The sequence below is a fragment of the Malus domestica genome, chromosome 06 (genome assembly GCF_042453785.1).
Source record: "Malus domestica chromosome 06, GDT2T_hap1".
In the NCBI taxonomy this organism is placed as follows: domain Eukaryota; kingdom Viridiplantae; phylum Streptophyta; class Magnoliopsida; order Rosales; family Rosaceae; genus Malus; species Malus domestica.
Window position 1 is genome coordinate 31,095,876 of NC_091666.1, and position 23,154 is coordinate 31,119,029.

Consider the following 23,154-nt stretch of genomic DNA (forward strand, 5'->3'; position numbering starts at 1 on the left):
AGGTGGGGAGAAGGGGAAAAAATTGCTCCACAACTATTTCATGGTAAGGATCTTCCTATAGCCTTTCTCGGCTACGAAGAAGATTAAGCAATGCTTACCCTTCCGTAAGAAAAAACGAACAAACGAGCAGTGCGAAATTATTTTAAACAAAAGATTGTTTCAAGTATAGTACATTCTGAATTTCTAAGACATCTATAGTCTTCTTCCCACTAAAAAATGGGCCAATTACACCCATCTCAATGTCTGGTATTGTTTTGAATTTCATCGTGAAACGATGCAGTAGGAAACTATGTTAATGGCAACGAAAGGGAATACCGTCTGTCTCCAGCTCGGCTTCTGTTTCCTTTGGCTACACGCATGCCACCTTTTCTCGCTGTACTCTCTTTGTTTCCATTTCTATCTTGGTGTCCACTAAACTGCTGGATGTCAACCTTCAAGTGCTCCGAGCGCCTTCATGTCCTCCAGGAAGGCCATATATGAGTCATCGATGCTCTTGCCCTTTGGTGCTGACGATGAGTTTGCTGACTCTGGTTTAACAGATGGAGTTGCTGACTGGGTAGGTGCTGCTGTGGTTGGGAGTGAAGGTTTTGCTTTTGCTTTTGGGGCAGCCATCTCCCTCCTTACCCGAACGGATGCAGGAACCTACATCCAGAACCAAAAAACAGACTAGGGTCATAGAAGGAAATTGGCATCTTGCAATAAAACAGAAAACAATATTATTACAAAACATGAAAGAAGTGCTAACCGAATACCAATGTCCCATAAAGCTACTGATTTCGTTGACATTAACAAAACTAAGGTCCTTGAAACTCGATAGAAGTCTAAACTTACTGCCTCTTATTATAACATCAATAAACCTCTAAAAGGTTAAAAAATTAATGCAGAAATTACACACTATAATGCTTATCAAGTTCAATACGTGTTGTAAAAACATGCAAAGCATAAGACTGTTGCACCTTATTGATAGTGAAAGACAATCAACTCACCATGGCCGTAAGTTCTGGAGTGTGCTGAGCCAGAGGCCTCTTAACAACAGTAGATGCTGCAGATTTAACATATGAAGGTTTCTGATGAGCAGCCACTCGAGCAGCATAATCATCTTCTTGATAAGTAGGAGGGGGGCCAGGTGGAAGTGGTGGTCTCATCATTGGAGGAGGTCCAGGGGGAGGACCATATGGGGGCCTGGGGATCATTGGGACCATCATTCCCGGGGGACCTGGTCGAGCAGGCAGTCCAGGAGTGGACAATGGCAGCCGCATATCTGGCGGAGGTGGGGGTGGAGGAAAACGTGCGATACCTGGAGGTAACACATCAGAATGTAAATTTGGAATAAGGGTGGGTCCAGGAACCGGAGGTTGTTGCCTTGGAGGAGGAGGTGGTGGTGGAAGCATGTTAGTGAAATCCTTGGTCGCTAAAGTATTATTGGTTTCAGCATCAGATGTTGCACCTCCCAACTGATTATTTGTTGCCTTAGGCGGTAAACCGGGAGGCGGAGGAGGAGGAGGAGGAAGCATGGTAGGCACCTACGAGAGAGGAGGAGGCATTATTTTCATAAACGGAAAAACTTAAAAAGAATACTTCAAGGCCTACAAATTTGAGATACGCCTTGCTACGCATACACCCTTTCAGGGCTTACCAGTCAAGTATATACAAGCAACTTCCATAATTTGCTATAACTAATATCATCCACTATTTTACACCTCTGTTCATTCTTATTTCTTTTAACATAGAAGATATCACTCAGTTGACAATAAGGAAAAGTTTACCTGCGTGGAGTCCTTAGAGGTTGACTGATCAGACAATGTAGATTGATTTTGTTCCTTCTCATTTCCACTGATACCAGGAGGAGGCGGCTGTGCTAACTGTTGATGAGGTGGAGGAGGGGGAAGTAATGGGCGATTAGAAATCGGCTCTGTAGGCAGTGGTCCTGGAGGTGGAGGTGGAGGTGGTGGCAAAGGTGGTGGTGGCAATGAGATATCTGGGTTTGTAGCTGCAGGGTTAGGCGGCAATGGAGGTGGAGGGGGTAGAGGCAAAGACTCAGGTATGACAGAGCCATCACCAGGGCCATTGTTACCAGAATCAGCCACAGGTACAGCATCCTCTGACTCCATTCTTGAGGATGATGCAGCACCACTTGACGAAGCAGCAGATAGGGGAATTCTTGGCCCTGCAATTCAAATTCCAGAATAGAATAAGCGAGAGAAAGTAAAGTGGTCACATTACTACACAAAATTGAGGTGGGAGTGGGGTTGATCCAGACCTATTGATGATTTAAACATTGGAGGCTTTCCAGGTGGTGGGGCACCAGTAGGATTCAGGGTCGGATGGTAGTAAACTGAGTCCTGCAGAAGAAAAAAGAAGAAATGAATTTTGGGTTTTATATATTGAAAAAGAAAAAGAAAGGCCTGAAAATAGCATTTAGAAACCTGCATATCTTACCTCAGGCATTGGATGCTTCGCTCTCTCCTCTTCTTCTGCAGTCGTTCGTCTTTTAGGCGGCCCCAAATGACTGACCAGAAAAAGTAACTAAAGTTCATACATCAAAACAAACAATCACAGAAAATGTATTTAAGAAGTTGACCACTAGCACCAGAATACAATGGGAAAAGAGAATGTTCACCTGAACATAACTGGGACCTCGCCCTTTTCCTTTTGTTTCTCTACATATTCCTGTACAAAATCGTCTGATCATTGCATGTATGAAACTTATTCCAACAAAAAGGCACATGGGATTAACATGAAGGGAACATAGAGGACCCTGAACCACAATGTGGCCAATCAAAGATCACAGTGCAGCATCAGAAAACAACGTGGCTAGTTGAATTAGAAAGACAAATAGGTATAATGAAAAAAACAATAATGTTATATGTGACAATTACCTTCTGCTTCTTTATAACAAGGTTAAGTGTATCCTCCAGTTGCCTCTTCTTGTGTTTTCTTGCTTTGTCAAGAGCGCCATCAGCCTCTGTGCCAATCAGTCAAATACATCAGTGTGTGAACAGGAAAAGCAGCATGATATGGCTGCAGATCAAAATCAAACTAGTGAAAATAAAAAATCTAGACAAATTGAAGCAAGAAGTAAGGCACAATAAAGCACAAACTGAAATTTTCCTCTTAAGAAAAAAAATCATTCTTTTATACATGAATACTATTCCGAGCATTCAAACAATCAACTTTCAATGAAATTAAACATAAAAATAGATCCACTATTATATATATAACAGCTATAAGTTATAACCATTCCTTCTATAAAAAGGCTATAACCAGAAGTCATAAGTAAACTGTGACTTACTCATCATTTCCAGCTTATCAATCTGCTCCTTCAGAGTCTCAGGATCCTTCTTCAAGATCCCCACCTCTCTCACCTTCTTTCGTTCTTTTTTATTCTGTTGTCATAGATAAAACAAAGTCAGAAATGTAGAAATAAAGATTTAATCGATGCAATACGCTTGTCAAGAACAAAAGAAACAGTATTAAAGGGAGTACTTTTTGGGAATTGCATACATCATACGGTGAAAGGAAACATGTACGTCACTAAACACGGGTAACATCTACCATCGAAGATGAGGAGGCACAAACACATGCTACCACAAATTCTTAGCAGAAGAAACTCACAAACGTCAGGTAATACTGATTCAGCATCATGGTCATGCGTCTGCTTTCCAAAAACGTCAGTGTGCGCACACACACACACACAGATATATATATATCTTTCTCGACCTTTCGGCTAAGATCAAAGTGTGTGCAGCTGTGCAAAATGCCTGATATAAAAGCATCAGCCTTTCAGGTTTTCACAAACCTAATGCTATCAATTCCATTTACAATAAACCAAGGTCGGCTTCAGTAACGCTCAGCAATGGGAAATTTGCAGATGCCAAAATCCAATCCGGAGTAAATTACATTAAAAAGGTATCAAATTTCAAATTGAAATTGAAATTAGACACAATGGAGTCCCAAATTGTGAAAATCGATCGACCCAATTGCGAATTGAGAACGGAATCAAGGAATTAACAGAAGAAGAAGAGCACAAAACGGCGTAGTATTGAGATACGTAATCGTTACCCTTTTCAATTCCTTCTTCCGGAGCTCCTTCCGGTAAGCGTCCGTAGGGTTCATCACCTTCCCTCCCTTCGTCGTCTTCATCTTGATTTCGCTTCAAAGCTCTTCCCTTTCTGCTGATTCCAATTCGAATTTCAGGAAATCTGCTTCAAATTCAAATTACAGTGCGAAGCGTGGATGATGACAGAAGAACATTTTGGGTATTTCTTGCTCTGAAGAGTGATGGATGAAACCCCGACGACTCCCCCCAAACCCCACCTTGCTTTTTGTCGATTTTCTTTTGGAGGCACCTTTTTATTTGTAGAATTAAAATTAGAGTTAATTACAAATTTGGTCTCTGAATTTAAGAGGCTTGTTCCACTTTGGTCCTCAAAAGTTTTTTGGTTTCTTTGAAAAAAAAAATTTGGTCTCAAGTTGGATTTCAAGAAATTTGTTGAAAAAAAATCTTTCATAGTGGTTTAAGTAAGTTTGATTCCTATAACATAATTATTATTGGTTACGAACACTTACAATGGTATGAATTTGATAATAGTAAGTTCTACATATTAATCGTAAAACTCGTCTAATGTTTTGGCTAATGTAAGCGTTAGATTCTTATAAAATGGAAATCAAACTCTTTTTACATGCCTACTGTGAAAGGCTCACGGACTATAGTGATGCTAATTACGAAAACTGACAGAACCAATCGTGCATAATTTAATTTGATTTTTTATTTATTCATTTGAACTGACAACGATGTTTTTTGTTAACACATGAAACTTTTCAGACACCAAATAATCGTATCCTTTTTTTAAGTGTATACGTATCAATAAAAGTTTACGCACTTATTTTCACGTGTCACTTTTTTTTTTCTGGAATAGTATTCATGTGTACGATAGGCCAAATCGGATTAATGGTCCTCTAGTTGTGAAATCCATTATTCAAATCCAAAATTGAAAGTTCTGTTAATTCTTCTATTAACAAACTGCACATGAGCCTCACATAAACACATTATATATGATCATCACAGAGAAATTAAGTTGCTAATCCGATCGGACGAAAGTCGAAGCTGCAGCTTGGGATGCTAAAACCATCTGGGATTCGAAAATTTGACAATGTGGTTGTGTGACAAATGCGCATAGGTGTTTGAAATGCAGCAGGAGAGAATAGCTATGTGTTGCTACTGGATCCATCAACATCCTGCAAGGATATAAAGCACTCAAATTATCACAGGAATCTGATATGTTACGCAGGTTTTGTCCCAAAGACAACAAAAATATCACTAGTTTGGCACAGAACATAGCAGTCGTCGGATTACCCGACTGTAGAAACTTCGTGTCCGAAAGAACAAAGCCAAGGCAGTGAGAGATCCGAAGACGGTAGCACATGCCATAATAAGGAATGATAACCTAAAGCAGCGAATTCCGGCGCATGTATCCCAAGCTCCCGACGCTTCTTGGTCATAAAAATGGCCGATCACTCTCACAGAAAAGATATAAGATCCTACAGGCGCGGCTATTGTAATGGCGTTGAATATGGTGCCCATATGTAGCACGCCGAATATCTCAGAAGCGATTGTGGGCATTAGTGACCATTGAGAACCATAAAAGACGCCCACCAGTAAGGATCCAGCATAAAGAGCGCTAGGCATACCGGAAGCAATCACTACGTGACCAACGCTCATGCCTGCTAGAGTGATGACCATGAACAATGGCCTCGCCAATCCTTTCGCATGCAGGAAATAATCTGATACATAACCAGCTCCAAACCGCCCGACGAAATTCCAGATGCTCCACAAAGAAATCAAACTACCTGTTTCAAAGGTTGAGTAACCAAGCGATTTTCCTATCTGGTTGAGGTTATTCACTGTGGCAAGTCCCGATCCCATTCCACATGCCATGGCAATGAACAAAATCCAGAAGTCCATAGTGCACATAGCTTGGAGTAGATTAAAAGTTTCTCCCAACTGCAAAGTATTTTCATCGTTAATATCCAACTCTTGATCAGTATTGCTAGGCAAATGACGGTACCCAGAACTACGATCTTGCGCATTCCTTTTCCCACTATCTCGCCAGTTGACCTCGGTATCTGTTAACTGGCCACCCTCAACTGATAAAGTCTGTGAAACTCTATCAGACTCCCCTTTATGCGCTCTAATTGCAATGCAAAGAGGTGAGGCAAGCAGTAGCAGAAGTGCAACAAAAGCAACGAAGCGTATGGCAAACCGCAAAGTAAGGATGTTCTCTAAAATTATAAACCCCATAAGATAAGCTGCAACAACAAGCGCAATCAGCGACAAACTATTTAGGTGCTTCTTCTCGTCTCCTTCGCACTTGTTGTGGATTCTCACAAACCACATAAGCAACAATGTGTTTACGGTAGGTAGCAGTGCCAGCATCAGAAGAAATGAAGCCGGTTTCTTGTGCAAAAATGTCCGGTATATTTGAATCAAGATTGCTCCACTCAGACCGAGAAACCCCTAACACGGAAAATATAAAGTTCTCATCAGCATCAAGTCCATGAATTTAAATCACAAAGTACTCAAGAAGGGACTGAATCTGACATGGTAACCGGGATTGAATCAATATAAGATTCGTCAGCATCAGAAGAAATGATGTAAAACTTCATCCTGTGAAGAACATCAATAGAATTTCCTGTGTAATCTAGAGAGAGAAAGAGAAGAGTTTAAGAGAGAGAATTGTATCTGAATTATCCTTTTCGTATGAATGAATGAATATTACAGTACATGATACAAGTATATATATCTTTGACTTTCCTTACTCACTAAGTATTCTACACTAACTGTTTTAACTATCATAACCACCTTATCCCTTCATCTTTTGACACTTGTCACGATCTAACAATTCTTTATCTTTACATCCCCCTCAATCATATGCTTGGAGGAACCAAGCATAAGATTGGAACAATGATGCTGAAACAAGGGTGCAGACAGTCCCTTGGTTAATATATCGGCAAACTGTTCTTTGGATGACACATGAAGCACATGGAGATCTCCTCGAATAACACGTTCCCGCACAAAATGATAATCTATTTCAATGTGTTTCACTCGAGAATGGAAGACATGATTAGAGGATAATGCAATGGCAGAGATGTTGTCACAATAAAGAACCGGTGCAGTGAAAATAGGAACACACAGATCACATAAAACCTGCCTGATCCATGCTAACTCAGCTGCTGCTATTGCCAACGCTCTATATTCTGCCTCTGTTGATGATCTGGAAACCGTGTGTTGCTTCTTCGATGCCCAAGATATAGGACTCGAACCAAGATAGACAATATGACCAGACGTGGATCTTCGATCATTTGGGTCACCCGCCCAATCGGCATCACTATAAGCCTGTAGTTGAAGCTTGCCTGGTTGAAACTGAAGACCATAATGCAACGTGCCACTGAGATACCGCAAGATGCGTTTGACAGCTACAACATGGGAGTCCATAGGATTATGCATAAACTGGCAACATTGATTTACAGAGAAGGCAATATCAGGCCTTGTAAATGTCAAGTATTGCAAGGCTCCCACAATACTTCGATATTGTTGTGGACTGTGATAAGGAGTCCCTTCTGTCTTAGACAACCTGTGATAGGGTAAGCATAGGGTGTTACAAGGTTTGGAATCTTGGAGGTCAACCTTTTCTAGCAGATCTTTGATGTATTTAGTTTGTGACACAAAGAGACCCTGAGGCTGATATGTAATCTGTAACCCCAAGAAATAATGAAGCTGGCCTAAATCTTTCAGGTCAAACTCTTTGGCTAAAGCTTGTATAACATCATCAATCAACTGAGATGAGCTGCCAGTAAGGATGATATCATCCACATACAAAAGAAGAACCACAGTACCAAGATGAGTGTGCCGCACAAACAATAATGGATCAGCCAGAGAAGCTTTAAAACCCAAACCTGGCAAGAAACTTGTAAACTTTTCATTCCAAGCTCGAGGAGCTTGTTTTAAGCCATAGAGGGACTTATGAAGTCTGCACACATAATTGGAGGGATGAACTGAACTTTCAAAGCCTTGTGGTTGAGACATGTAGACTTCTTCATGTAGATCACCATGAAGAAACACATTCTTCACATCCATTTGCCTCAAAGACCATTGAAACTGAGCTGCTAATGCCAAAATCAATCGAACAGTGGTAGGTTTCACTACAGGACTGAAGGCCTCACTGTAATCCACACCCTCTTCTTGGCTATAACCTTTTGCAACTAACCGTGCCTTATATCTTGCCACTGATCTATCAGGATTGGTTTTGATGCGATAGACCCACTTACAGCCGACTAGGTTTTTAGTAGATGACAATGGAACTATGGACCAAGTATTTTGAGACTTTAAGGCAGTGATCTCATCTTCCATAGCAGCAACCCATTCTGGAATTTTAATAGTAGACTTGAAAGTAGCAGGTTCTGAAACTTGAACAGAGGATTTAATTGTTGCTGAAAAGACCTTATTAGATATGCCACTTTTAGAGCGAGTTTGCATAGGGTGCAAACTAACTAAGGGAACTGGAAAGACAACTGACAGATCTTCAGGTTGAAAATCTGGATCATCAGGGAGCAATGACTGTGTAGATTCTGCAGGTAAGGCAGTGGGTGATGTAAGAGAAGTAGGATATTCCACAAATCCCGAATTAGTAAGTGGTGTGGCATGGAACACTCTGAGGCATTAGGAGGGGTAGAAGTTGAACACTCTGAAGCTGGAAGTGGAATTGGTGAAACTACAGTATTATGAGAATTGACCAATGAAGGAAGAACTTGAGGTTGTACTTGTAGTGAAGTGGATAGAATGTGAGATGATGAACTGTTGGATGTAATGATGGAAGAATAAGGAAATGTAGTCTCATCAAATAAAACATGTCTAGACACATAGATTTTGTTGGTAAGAGGATTGAGACAAAGATAGCCTTTATACTGACATGCATAGCCTATGAATATGCACTGTGAAGTTTTAGGTTGCAGTTTACTGGAATTCAACTGTTTTAAAAGTGGAAAACAAGCACAACCAAAAACTTTAAGATGGGAGATGGATGGTGAGGTTCCAAACAAGCACTGAAATGGTGATGACATTTGAAGTGTTTGACATGCCATCCTATTTATAAGATAGATAGAAATGGCACAAGCATGAAACCAAAGTTTATGTGGTAAGGATGTTGTTTGAATGAGAGTGATTGCTGTTTCAAATATGTGTCTGTGCTTCCGTTCAGCAAGACCATTCTGTTGAGGAGTATAGGGACATGACTTTTGATGAAGTATACCCTTTTGGAGTAAATATTGTTTGAATTTATGACTGGAGTATTCACCCCCACCATCACTTTGAAACACTTTCACAATGGCAGAAAATTGAGTGATCAGAAAACTGTGAAAATGAACAAAAACACCAAAAACTTCACTTTTATTCATTAATGGGAAAATCCAGGTGAACCTGGTACATTCATCCACAAAGCTTACATAAAATTTGTAACCCTCAATGGAAACAGTGGATGAAGGACCCTAAACATCACTATGGATGACCTCTAGAGGATGGACAGTTTTATTTGCAGGAAATAGAAATGGAAGCTTGGCAAATTTGCCTTCCAAACAAGATTTACAGATAGAAGACACATGATCTAAAGATATAGGAATATGGGATTATTTTAGCATTGCCGAAGTGACAATGTTGGAAGGATGTCCTAATCTTTGGTGCCACAAATTTATTTTGACTTGACTGCCAAGATAGCAGGTTTGTTGCTGAAATGATGCATTGTGCTTTTATTCTTGAATGATGAGATGTTGTGGAATGTGAAATGGTATTGGATAGAGGCCTTCTCTACACAGCCTCTGAAGAATGATTCTCCTTGTGATCTTGTCCTGGATCCAGAAACAAAATTCATCACAGATAAATCGACATTTGTTATCTTTACATAGCTGATATATGGATAGTAAATGCTGTGATAACTGAGGCACATGTAAGATGTTCTTTAACTCAAAAGCATACTGAGGTGTATGAAGAGTAGTAGAACCTATATGAGAGATTGGCAAACCTGAGCCACTTGCTGTTGTTACTGTATCATTGCCAGAAAAAGGTGCTGCGAGATTGAGATTAGAAAGGTCTGAAGTCATATGAGAAGTAGCCCCAATATCAGCAACCCAGAACTGCTCTTGTGGTGCAGAAGGAGAAAATGTAGTGTTCATGGCAGAAAGAGTTGAGGGTGGTGATCTTCCTTGATAAGTGAAGTTGCCTCGATGATAACATTGAACTGCCGTGTGTCCATATTTCCAGCAGATTTGGCACTGCACTTTAGAAGATGGTGCAGATGGAGAAGAGTGTCTTTGAAAGCAATCAGCAGCAATGTGACCTCTTTTGGTGCATATTTGACACGTAGGTACTTCATAACCATGCTCAGGACAAGTGGAGATATGAGGTTTGGCAGGACCAAGGATTCCAGCACTCGAATTTGAAGGACCTGTGTTGTACTTGGGATTAGAATAAAAGTTGTTCCTGCCCCTACCTCGTCCTCGAAAGCCATTGAAACTATAGCCACCATTGTAGTGAGAAGAGTGACCACTATAACCAGGAGGTGTTGAACCACCAGTATACACTTGTGACTGAGAGGAACCACTAGAAGAGCCTTCTTGTAGCAGGAGAGCTTTGCCTTTGCCAGATGTATTTTGAGCAACCATGGCAGTAACAAAAGACTCTGAGATCGAGTTATTTTCAACAGTTGCTTCCTCAGCCAATAACTGAGACCGAAATTCCTTAAGACTGATGACATTCTCCCTGCCCCTTATAACTGTCCTAAAGGTATTATACTCAGAAGGCAAACCTTTCATTGCCAATATCACAATATCATCATCCTCAAAGGTGACACCAGCTGCAGAAAGATGATCCCTCACATCTTTAATACGTTGCAAATATGTAGACACTGAATCATTACCCTTCTTAATGTTTTGCAGCTCCGTTTTTAACTGAAAAATACTGGCTTTAGTTACAGTGGAGAACCTATCTTTGAGGCTGATCCACATGTCATTAGAGCTTAAGCACCCAATAACGCAGGACATAGCTGTGGGAGACAATGTGGCAATGATAAGTTGCATGACTGCACGATCATGCATTTTCCAGGGATGGTATTGTGATTTAGAGTTAAAGCTTTAACTCGGTGCATGCTGGTAAGGAAGTCAACTGCCTTCACATCAGGTGATAGATCTCTATGTATTATATTGGCCAAAGAAAGCTCATCCCTTTCTAAGGAAAGATAAAGCTTACAAGTATTTTTATGAGTAAGGTACGAGAGTCCCTAATAGATCGAGCACTTGTATCTCTGCCATCTCGTATAGCTAGGGGTCGTAGTTTCCAGCTCCTGACTCGTGCGGTGGTGGCAGTGCTGCTGCTAATGTTAATGGTGGTTCAGATTATAATCCATCAGGAAGCGGATAGATTGGCCTTCCGGACCACCCAACAAAGAGCAGTAGGAACATGAGGGGTACCTCCGCCTCACTCTCACTACTCAGTCTTGGAACTCAGTAAGGTGCCTTGTACCTGTTCGACGAATTGCCCCAGTCAATCTGAAAGCTCTCTTCGGTACTAGTACTTCCTCCTGCCGGAAGTTTGATCTGGCTCTGGTTGCTCGGTTGAGGTGCCTTGTACCTGCTCGACGAATTGCTCCAGAGAATCTGCCCTTTTTTTTTTTTTTTTCAGGGTGCCCAAGGTTATTCTGCGTTCAACCTTGCTTTATGGTGTTGACAACTCTAAACTGAATTATCATGGGCACAAATATCGTTTGTCCATGGGGTTTTCTTGCAGAGACGGTTATGCCGACAACTAATATGCCCCCCGCTCAACCAATTCTGAAGGCAAGGACTTTTGCTTCTGTGGTTTCCATCCCAATTGAAGACGTCCATCTCAGCCAACTTCCAACTCCGGTTGTGCGTGGGGACAAAACATATGTCAAAATTAGCGAGGATCTATACCAAGAACAGTTGAAGTTGTTTCAAAATAATCTCCTTGGGCGTTTGCTCCTAAAAAAGGGTTCTACGCCAATGAAGACCGGTGCTCTAAAATCTTGCTTAAAAGATGCATGGCGCCCTACTGCACCATGGAACCTGGTTCCTATAGGTAAAGGTTATTTTGATATCCATTTCAACAAGGAAGATGATATACGACGGGCATGGGGTGGCGGTACGTGTACTCTTGCTACTGGTTTATTCAGGTTATCAAAATGGACGCCAGATTTTAAACCAGGTGATGTTCTCCCTCAAACTCATGCTCAGGTATGGATCAAAATTTTTGGTTTGAGTCAGGAATATTGGCATCTTAGACACTTGATGGAAATTGCGAGAGGGGTTGGCACTCCCTTGCAATTAGATTCAGCTACAAGGGAAAGGCAATATGGTTATTATGCACGTATATTAGTTGATGTCAATCTTGCAGATGATTTACCTACATCTCTTATGGTTGAAAGAGAAAGTCATGGCTTCCCGGTTGAGGTGGTTTATGAAAATTTACCTCCCAAATGTAGTCACTGTGGTTTGATAGGGCACTTGGCTAATAGTTGCAGACAACTTGAACAGATGTCGAGAGGTCGTTCTCGTAGCCGGACGCGAAAGGGTGGTAACATGGGGGACAACAAAATCAGAGATCACTCTCGCAGTCAACTGCACATGGAATATCGTCCCAAAAAAGATACAACAATACCGGTTAATGTCTTTTGTGGGTCACATGCTTCTGAACCTCTTCAACAGGTTGATCAATTGTTGCCTGCAGGTATTGAGGTAGTGGATGATGGTAATGATGAGCCCATTCTTCAGTCTTCTCTTGGAATAACGCCAATTGTTTCTGGTAATGTCATACCAGAGACTGACACCGCTGATACGCACATAAACAAAGCTCTTGAACCGGTGGTTGATAAGGCATTTGGGACCATTGCCCAAGCTGTGAATAACTCCGATTTTGAAGAACATGGTATTCAATCCCCTGGGATTTCGCATATTAGCAATTTTATGACCGGATCGCTGTCTACAGATGGATCACATCCTCAGAATGGTTTTTCTTATGGTCAGCATTTGGGCAACACCAATGTCCCAAATAATCTTGGCCCACATGATCTCTGTGACGACTCTAGCACTCCTCCTGGCTTTGAACAGGTCGAGACGGTAGCTCAGAATAGTCAGCAGTTGGGCAACACCGATGTCCCAAATAATTTTGGCATGCATGATCCTCATGACAACCATAGCATTCCCCCTTGTTTTGAACATGTTGCGACATTAGCTAAGGATGTCATCGATATTGTCAATCACATAGAAGGCTGTGATATGGATGGTTTTACTCCTGTGTTATCTAACAGTCAACGGGAAAAACAAAAGCAGCTTGCCAATCTTAATCAACCCTCTGATAAACCATATTCGAGTAGGGTCCGAAGAATACCAGCTCGTTATAAATGAAGGTTCTCTTCTGGAATATCCGTGGCATTGGTAACGATGACTCTCGGACGGAGCTCTCTAACATCTGTCGGTTGCATCACTCGGATTTGGTTTGCATTGCGGAGCCCATGGTGACTTTTAATTCTATTTCAGCTGCTTATTGGGATTCTTTAAATCTATCCGCTCTTACTTTTAATTCTAGAGGAACTCTTGCTCCCAACCTTTGGTTACTAACATCTTCGGCTTGTGCAGACCCTTTAGTTATTTCTATCTCTGATCAACAGGTTACGGTTCACTGTACCTTTGACCATATCCCAAGCCAGTTCACATTTGTTTATGCAAGTACTTCACCTATCAAAAGAAGAGACTTGTGGGCTGATTTTATCTCTCTGCGCCCACAAACACAAGTTCCATGGATGGCTATTGGCGATTTCAACGCTATCCTGGGTGCCCACGAGCAGATGGGAGGAGGCAGACCGTCCCAAGCTTCATGCGCTGAGTTTAGTAATATGTCTGACACTTGTAACTTTACCTACTTGAACACATCTGGGGCAGCCTTTACACGGTCTAATGGCTGGAGGTCTCGTGGTCGCACTGAAAGAAGGTTAGATCGCTCATTGTGTGATATAAGCTGGTTTGATTCTTGGCCCCACTCTAACTGCATAGCATTGCCAAAGGTAGTCTCAGATCACAACCCCCTTATCTTCTCTGGTTCTAGAGTTTTAAGCAGTGGTCATCGTCCTTTCCGTTTTCAATCAATGTGGGTTCAACATCCATCTTTTCGAGAAACTGTAACTCATTGCTGGAGAAATACAGTTGTCTATAGTTGTCCTATGTTTATCATTCTGTAAAAATTGAAAGCTCTAAAAACCTACTTGCGCCAATGGAATTTTTCGGTCTTTGGTGATGTCCATAATAGAGTGGCTAATGCTCGGCATAATCTTTCTATGATTCAACAAAGAATTTCAACTGAGGGTATAAATAATGATCTTTTCGAGGAGGAGATTGTCGCCAAGACTACAGTAATGGAGTCTCTTCAAATGCAGGAGGCATTTTGGAAAGATAGAGCTCGTGTTAAGTGGTTAACTAAAGGGGATAGAAATTCTTCTTTCTTTCATGCCTATGCTCGTATTAAATCATCCAGCTCTCATATCAGTTGTATTCTTGATGGAAACAATCTTCTTACTGACCCGCTGGCAATTGAGAACCATATTGTTAATTTCTATCAGACTTTGTTCGGCTCTTCTTTCACCCCTTCAGGTATTGATGAGGTTTGTGAGGTCATCCAGCCGATGGTCACAGACTCTGAAAATGATCTCTTATCTGCATTACCTACTGATGAGGAAATTAAGGAGGCAGTTTTCTCATTAAGTGCTTCCAGTGCGCCAGGGCTAGATGGTTTTCCAGGTTTTTTCTATCATCACTGTTGGGATATTGTCAGCTTTGATGTTATTCAATTTGTGAAGCGATTCTTTCAATCAAATTGGTTATACCCCAATGCCAATAGTAATTTCTTAGTTTTGATACCGAAGGTGAAAGACGCTATTTCCATGACTCATTTTAGACCTATTGCTTTGGCAAACTTTCTCTTTAAGATTATTCCCAAAATTTTGGCAGTTCGTCTTTCTCATGTTGTTCAACGCATTATTTCTCCACATCAAGCTGCTTTTATACCTGGCCGACGTATCACAGATTGTATTGGCCTTGTTTCAGAATGTTTCAATGTGCTTGACAAAAAACTCGTGGTGGCAATATGGGAGTCAAAGTTGATATAGCTAAGGCTTTTGATACTTTAGATTGGTCATTTCTATTGCGGGTGCTTACTAACTTTGGGTTCTCCACTTGTTTTATAGACTGGGTTTCTACCATCTTAAGATCTGCTAAATTGTCCATCCTAATTAATGGTTCCCCGCATGGTTTTTTCTCTTGTTCCCGAGGAGTGCGCCAAGGGGATCTTCTCTCTCCGTTACTTTTCTGTTTAGCTGAGTAGGCTTTATCAAGGGGCCTGAGTCGTCTTCAACTTGATGGGCTTACTAAGCCAACTTTTGCTCCAAGAGGTTGTATCTCTCCTTCTCACGTTCTCTATGCAGATGACTTATTCATTTTCTGTAGAAGTGATGGTGTCACCCTGCGTAATTTGCAAGGTTTCTTCGATAGATATAGTAGAGCCTCTGGTCAATTTATCAATAAGGCAAAAAGTACTTTCTACTTGGGCTCTACCTCAAGGCATCGCAAAGCTGTGGTTGAGAGTTACTTGGGTTTCAAAGAAGGCAAAGTACCTTTTGTCTACTTAGGAGTTCCAATCTTCTATGGCAAGCCTAAAAGGAGTCATCTTCAAGCCTTGGCAGATAAAGCTAAAGCTAAGTTAACTGGTTGGAAGGGGAAACTTTTATCTATGGCAGGAAGAGTTCAACTCACTCAATCAGTTTTTCAAAGTATGCTTTTGCATAGCTTTTCTGTTTATAAGTGGCCTTCTTCCTTGCTAAGGCCTCTTTCAAGATGTGCTCGCAATTTTATATGGTCTGGTGACGTAACCTCCAAGAAGTCTGTTACCATTTCTTGGCGTCAGATATGTGCTCCGAAGAATGAAGGTGGTTTGGGTTTGCGTGATCTTGGCTCTCTTAACACTACAGCTCTCTTAAAGCTTGGATGGCTTATTATTACTACTGATTCCCCTTGGAGTATTTATCTTCGGGAACGTTTCAAGCTACATGGTCGCCTATATTCTTGTAGTTATAAGCGATCTTCTATATGGCCTGGTATTAAATCCATTCTTCATATCTTGTTTCAGAATTGTCGTTGGGTGATTGGAAATGGTTCTACTACTTCCCTTTGGGTTGATAAATGGCTGGATAAGCCTATTGTGGACGTCGTTGGTGCAACAGAGATTGCTCATTCTTTATCTCGTACTAAGGTCTCAAATATTATTCGTATGGGAAAATGGGTTATTCCTTATATTTTTTCTTCTACTTTCCCAGACCTAACTAAAGAGATTTTAGAAATGCCTCTTCCAATTGATGAGGATAAGGACGTTTTAATTTGGGAAGTTTCTACATCTGGTGTTTTTTCGTTTTCCGATGGCTATGAAATTGTTCGTCATCGGTTTCCTGTCAAGAGTTGGGCTTCCATCATCTGGCGTCCTTTCATCCCACCTCGTTACTCTATTTTAGTTTGGAAGATTCTATTCAACAAGCTCCCAACGGAGGATCAACTTCAGCGCCGAGGCATCCCGCTGGCTCCAATATGCCAACTATGTCACAAGAATTCTGAATCTATTGACCACTTATTTTCTAGCTGTGAATTTGCACAATGTGCTTGACGTTGGCTAGCTACCCAATTTGGCACTATTATTCCACCTACGGGCTCCCTCTCTGATCTATGGCTTGATTTTCTGTCAAAGCGGTTTTCTCCACATCTTCGCAATGTCTGGCTAGCTTCAGGGTTTTTCTTACTAATGGCTATTTGGAAGATGCGTAATAAAGTGAAGTTTGAAGGCAAACCTCCCTCATTCTCACGTCTCTGCCGCTCCACCTCGGCCTGGATTAGGCAGGTTGGAGCTCTCACCCCTGGCCATGTACGAGGCATTTTGGATAGGCAACTTTTAGTTTCTCTTGGAATATCGCCTAACTCCTGTAAAACTCCTTCTATTGTCCCTGTTCTTTGGCACCCCCCCTCATTTTTCTTGGGTCAAAGTGAATACTGATGGCCTTGCTAAAGTAATCCAGGTCCTGCGGCATGTGGCGGGGTTTTTCGTGACTCTGCAGGTTATTTTCTTGGTGGTTTCTCCCTAAGCTTGGGCCATCGTACTTCTTTCTATGCGGAGCTCCATGCTGTCATCCTTGCTGTCGAATTGGCCCACGCGCGGGGCTGACAAAATTTATGGCTTGAAAGCGACTCTTCTAGTGTAATATCATGTTTTGCTTCTGGATCTTTCTCTCCCCCTTGGTCGCTCTAGACACGCTGGAACAATTGTAACTCTCCATTTGCAGAACATGGTTTTTCGTTGCTCTCATATTTTTCGAGAAGGGAATGTTGTTGCTGACAAATTAGCCAATTTAGGGCTTCTATCATCTTCACTTGTTTGGCATTCCACTCCCCCTATAGAGATCCTTCATCCTCTGCACTCAAATTTCTTGGGCATGCCAACCTACAGGTTTGTCTCCTCTTCTTGATGTGTGTTCTCCTTTCTTTTCCTAACCTTTTTGGATTCCCTTTTGTTTTGCAGCTTGTCTTGCAGGTTATTACCTTTTAGGTTTATATAGGGGATTGGGCTTATGTCCGCCTAGTCTTTTCCTTGTATTTTCTTTTCCAAGAGGGGTACGGTCTATGTCCCCCCCTCTTTTTCCGGTATTTCCTTTCTCAAAATGGGTAAGGTGCATGTCCCCCCCTTTTTTGTATTTCTTTTCTCTTGTTCTATGAGGGGTTAGGTTTATGTCCCCCCTGTCTAGGTGTATCTTCTTTTTTCTTATCAATAAAATTCCCTCGTACCGCCGAGGTTCTCCAAAAAAAAAAAAGAAAAAAAAAAGAAGCATTTTCCAGATTTGAAATGCATCAGTCTCAACACCTTCAAGTGTAGCATCTTCAACAAATCGAGTAGGACATCGCCTAGTACCATCCACAAAGCCTAAAATGCTATGACTTTCAAGAAGCAATCGAAGTTGATAGTGCCAAACAAGATAATTTGTATCATCAAGTTTAACAGTGACAGAAGTGGACACATTTGGAATCAGATTCGTGATCGGAGACTGAACTATGGTCAATTGTGCAGCTGTCACCATTGTGTCGCAGAAGGGAACAGAGAATCAAGAAATTTACTTGAAGAGATTGAAAGATCAAGGGATGAAGAAGCAGTCACAAGAGTGCAAAAGAAAAGAACACAAATCGAGATCAAGATTCAGAAAGAAATCACCAATACAACATGTAAAGGTTGAGTCATACTTTTCAACAAACACTTGGCGGGCATGATTGCATACACTGTGCAAATAAGATCGATGACAGATACGAAGCCCGGCTCGAAAGATAATAGCAAAAACTTCAATTCAGATCACTACAAACGTCAAAGATCAAGAGCGGAAGCAGTACTTTTCCTCATAATCCAAGGACCGGCGAAGATACCATGTAAAACTTCATCATGTGAAGAACATCAATAGAATTTCCTGTGTAATCTAGAGAGAGAAAGAGAAGAGTTTAAGAGAGAGAATTGTATCTGAATTATCCTTTTCGTATGAATGAATGAATATTACAGTACATGATACAAGTATATATATCTTTGACTTTCCTTACTCACTAAGTATTCTACACTAACTGTTTTAACTATCATAACCACCTTATCCCTTCATCTTTTGACACTTGTCACGATCTAACAATTCTTTATCTTTATAGCTCAGGTAAAAAATTTATGCTTACCATGTCACAACAGGAAATATAAGAGGACTTTCTTCCCTCCTAATCTCTCTCCCTTTCCCTCCCCTCCTATTTGAATGGCTACGGTTTAGCCACGTCCACATTTTATATTGATTTTTTTTATAGAGACAATAAGACATAAAACAATATGTGAGAGGATGGGAGGGAAGGGGATGAGAATAGAAGGGGAGAGAATCCTTCTCCAAAAATATAAACTGAATCAGAAAAGATCATGGCCAATCAAGAAGGGGCGCATCTGACATGTCCCGTTAAGAAAATTGGTCTCTGTGAGTTCGAAGAAGTGAGCCACATCAGGTCCAGCAGGAAAAGAGGAAGCGGAGGAGGAAGTTTGGGCCGCTACAGAAGCCATTGGAGAAGTATAGAAGGGGGGTTTTACTAACCTTAACTCGTTGATACCATACAGAAAATATAAACTAAATAATTTTATACATAGCACAATGGTTTTTATATACAGACGTATATGCTTGGTATACAAGTAAGAATCTCTTCTTATACAAGAATACAATCGAAATTACATTACAATATTAATTTTTAAACTTTAGCTATGGTTTTCTTAGACAAGACTCCTTCTCCAACAGTCACAAAAGTGAAAATGAGGAAACATAAAAAGGTCGTACCCAGTGCACATAACGGGGTAAAAATTTCATAAAAAATATTCTAGAATCCAAAAGTTTTCTTTTGCAACTTCAACCCAAATGCCTCGATAATTAATCTAATTTGTATATAAAGTAATTTAAATTTACAAAACAAGAAAACGAGTTAAAGTTCTTCAATATTACGTAGCATTAATAATACGAAAAATGAATGACTGAGATTGAAATAGAAGATTTAAACAGCTGTGATCAAAATCTAATGGCTAAGCTACCTCTATAATCTAAGTTGGTCATAAGAAACATCAGCACAAATAAAGGAAAGCAATCAAATTTATTTTATGTACCTTCATGATGCCAACGATGGTGCCTTTATAATAAGGAAAATTCCTGACGCCAGTGACCACATTAGAGGTATTAAAGAACGACACCGCATGAGCCGCCACGAACATGAACAGATACATCACAGGCACCGAAGGCCGGGGAATAACGCCGGCTACGGCGGCCCACATTAGAAAATAACCCAAAAAGCACTGTGCCGCCCCGGCCAGGAGGACCAACCAGAGCTTTCGCCACCTGGCGGAGTACGAGTAGAGGAGGCCAGACAGGACGCCACAGTTGGCTCCGAAGTCCTTGAAGACGGAGACGGTGTCTAGCGTTGACTGGTCGTAGCCCTGCGTTGTCTTGATGGCCTGAGAGTAGACGGAGAAGGTGTAGAGGGAGCCGCTGGTGCACTGTATCCATATGCTCGCCGCCGTAGAGAACCATTTGCTGTCCAAGAGATTCAGTGAACTGCCGTACATTTTTGCTTTCTTTTCGTTTGGGGACGATGGAGGGAGACGGTGAACTCTGCCGCATCATGATCGTGTCGATTTGTTGGGTGGCGGAGTGGCGGTTGATGGTGGTGGTCGTTTTGGCGCTTTGTGTGATGTGTGGGTAGTTTACATTGCTTTTGTGTCCACGTGTTTTCTTGACTCATTATGATTTAGGCAAACATTTTAGGTGTATATGTATTGATATTTTAATGATTTGGTTCATATTAAGAAATTAAATTTGTAGATAAAATTTTGAAAACTAAATAACATGAAAATTAATGATTAGTTTATTATTAAGGATTGATCAACATGCTTATTTTTATTGGTGACACATAATTTAATTTGCAAATTTTGTCTCCCGATTTAATCTTCCTAACATTATAGTTTAATGATTAAATGTTGATTATTCAACTATTGGTTTACAGTAAAAAATTTTGGTGTATAAGTGTTGACCCTAAAATCTACCAAGCCTACGTGGCGCGCAGGCCGAATATATTCTAAGCTAACTACGTCCTTCGGTGATTGCGGGGCGTGCCAACTCGTCGGCCGAGGCTCGGCCGAGGAGTAAATTTGATGATGCTGCGTTGGGTCGCGCTACTGACTTCTGCGTCTTGCGATTGCGGCCGAGAAAGGAACGCGTCTCGGCCTCTTGGGTTCTCGAGCCTGAAGACAAGGCTGCTATTTCTTACAAAGTTCACGAACCGAATTCGGCTTACAATGTGCCGAATGTAATAACTGTAACACCTCACCTCGCCGAGAAGGCTAATGAGATGACCTCGACCAACAAGGATTCGAAAACCCTTCTCGACCGAGACTTGGATAGGCAATCGACCGTTCTCGCCGCAGTGCTGTTGATGCCAACGGAAGATACTGCGAGACCGACCGACTCTACGGTGACAGAGCTATCTATGCCGACTTAAGATATCACCGGTTGCTTCCACAGTGCTGTTGATGCCAACGGAAGATGTGTCAGCGAAAAAGGAAAAGAAAAAGATCTCAAGTTGTGAGAGTTTGCGCAGGGCAATTTTGTATTGATTTTTGTGGGCCTTTGAATGATGCACTGCCTCTGTATTTATAGAACCTGATGTACTTGCTTGGCACGGCCTGACTCTTATTTCAAATTCCCTTGATCTTTAAAGGATTTGATCTTTGGTGACGTGGCTTCACCACCTGCTTTCCTCCATCCATCTTTACGGAACCAACCCAAGAAATAAGCATTAAAAACCTAGCCTACCTTATCATCACATCACCAAAAAGACCTACGTTCCTAGGCTTCCTTTAAATGAATATTAAATTCATTTTATCTCATAATTTCATCCCATCCATGCATCATGCATGCATCTCAACAAACCATCTTGATCGATTCCGAGCTACGTGCTCAACAACATTTATCCACCATTTATCACCCACTTTTAAATGGATAATAACAATAAAATACTCCAATGCTCTAATCTACCACACGTTTAAATCCCAAGAACCCCAAATTAAATTGAACTGTACTGCTCACTTTGAAGATATAATTTGCACCTCATCTTGTACAAGAAAATATCAAGATAATTTTTTAAACGATAAATATCATGATAAAAATCATAATATTATCCTTTAACAATAAAAATTATCTCCACTTTTCCATCCGACGGTTGAGAACTACGTTTTCTCAACGGCCTTGATTACATGGGCCGATGGTGTAAATTTGGGTCCAAACATTGCCCCCCAGTTTCCTTGAACTTCGGCTCGTAAGCCGAATGGTTAAGGAAATTAATTATTTTGTAGCCAGTAAACCTCGTCGTACCGTCGAAAAAGAAATTTTGTTTCCTCAGCAATAATACCTCTGTCCTACCAACGCTGTCGTCTCCCCGGCTTCCACAATTCTCTACGAGGCTCAGTAACTTTAGATAAAACCTTGCAATCACTTCGACCCCACACTAATCGGTCGCAATACTCAAAACTTGCTTTAAGGGCCGAGAGAATTTTGGCCGAGAAAACCCCGATTCCGGGTAGCTCGGCCTGCCATCAATCATGAATGCTCTATTCACTTCTCGGTAGTGGCATCCTAAAGCAAGTCTACCATATATATATATATATATATATATATATATACACATCGAATCTCAACTGAGTGTTCTGCCACCATGCATCTTTGATAAGACTTCCCACTAAGCCATGCATATATAATGTTGAAAAAGCATGCCTATTTCTTCTTTTTTTTTTTTTTTTTTTTAGATTCCCCCACTATGTGATTGCATGGATATACAGCTGCCACGCATATACTTCAAACACCTTAATAGACCACTTCGGCCATCTCATGATTGGTGGATGACTTGGTTGGGCCACCGAGAAAACTAGGCCGAGAGAACAGACCTTACTCGGCAACAATACACCCCGCCGAGCTCGGTATGTATGGTTATATATATATATATATATATATATATATATATATATATTAGTCGACCGCATGGCATGAATTGATCTGTACCCATACATCCATTGAGGCCTGCATGCTCTGTCGTCCATGATACCCAAAACCCCATTAATTCGGCCAAAAGCTGCTTATATATATATGTATATCTGTTTCGGCCAAGTCTTTGCTTTGTAATGGGGCCGAGGCCGAGGCTTTTGTAAAGTAGTCGAGGCCGAGGCTAAAGCCGAAATTTTTTCTCTCAGCCATCTCGGCCAACTAATATATATAAGCCTGGATTGCTTCTTCGACCAACTAATATATATATTTGGATCATTGCCCCCCTTATTTTCTGATGCATTGGCTTACGTAGCCAGACGATTAAGAAAATATTTTTTTTTCTAAATGGAAATAAAAGTGGCCGAACCATATTCAGGAGGAGGCCAACGATGCTTTATTCCAAGCCGCGATCTTTTTG

At 41.1% G+C, this 23,154-nt stretch overlaps 2 protein-coding genes across 2 annotated transcripts; one reads left to right on the plus strand and one right to left on the minus strand.

Moving 5' to 3' along the window:
- Nucleotides 1-125: 125 nt before the first annotated feature.
- Nucleotides 126-4,511, minus strand: LOC103420328 (protein EARLY FLOWERING 5). Its single transcript, XM_008358385.3, has 9 exons — nt 4,063-4,511; nt 3,293-3,386; nt 2,880-2,965; nt 2,621-2,670; nt 2,440-2,509; nt 2,261-2,342; nt 1,767-2,167; nt 987-1,523; nt 126-642 (listed from the first exon to the last, which is right to left on the minus strand). Exons 1-9 carry the CDS (start codon nt 4,141-4,143, stop codon nt 427-429), a joined length of 1,617 nt encoding a protein of 538 aa, XP_008356607.3. The 5' UTR covers nt 4,144-4,511; the 3' UTR covers nt 126-426.
- An 8,955-nt stretch (nt 4,512-13,466) lies between these two features.
- Nucleotides 13,467-16,768, plus strand: LOC139196932 (uncharacterized). The gene is made up of 3 exons (XM_070823292.1): nt 13,467-14,160; nt 14,311-14,856; nt 15,540-16,768. Exons 1-3 carry the CDS (start codon nt 13,467-13,469, stop codon nt 16,766-16,768), a joined length of 2,469 nt encoding a protein of 822 aa, XP_070679393.1.
- The last annotated feature ends 6,386 nt before the right edge of the window (nt 16,769-23,154 follow it).

Coding starts and splice junctions, on each gene's coding strand:
- LOC103420328 (XM_008358385.3), bottom strand. CDS start 4,143: ATGAAGACGACGAAGGGAGGGAAGGTGATGAACCCTACGGACGCTTAC. Junction 3,387..4,062: donor GGAAGAAGGAATTGAAAAGG/GTAACGATTACG, acceptor CTATGACAACAG/AATAAAAAAGAACGAAAGAA. Junction 2,168..2,260: donor AATGTTTAAATCATCAATAG/GTCTGGATCAAC, acceptor TTTGAATTGCAG/GGCCAAGAATTCCCCTATCT.
- LOC139196932 (XM_070823292.1), top strand. CDS start 13,467: ATGAAGGTTCTCTTCTGGAATATCCGTGGCATTGGTAACGATGACTCT. Junction 14,161..14,310: donor CAACCCCCTTATCTTCTCTG/GTTCTAGAGTTT, acceptor AAAAATTGAAAG/CTCTAAAAACCTACTTGCGC. Junction 14,857..15,539: donor AGGGCTAGATGGTTTTCCAG/GTTTTTTCTATC, acceptor TTCTCTATGCAG/ATGACTTATTCATTTTCTGT.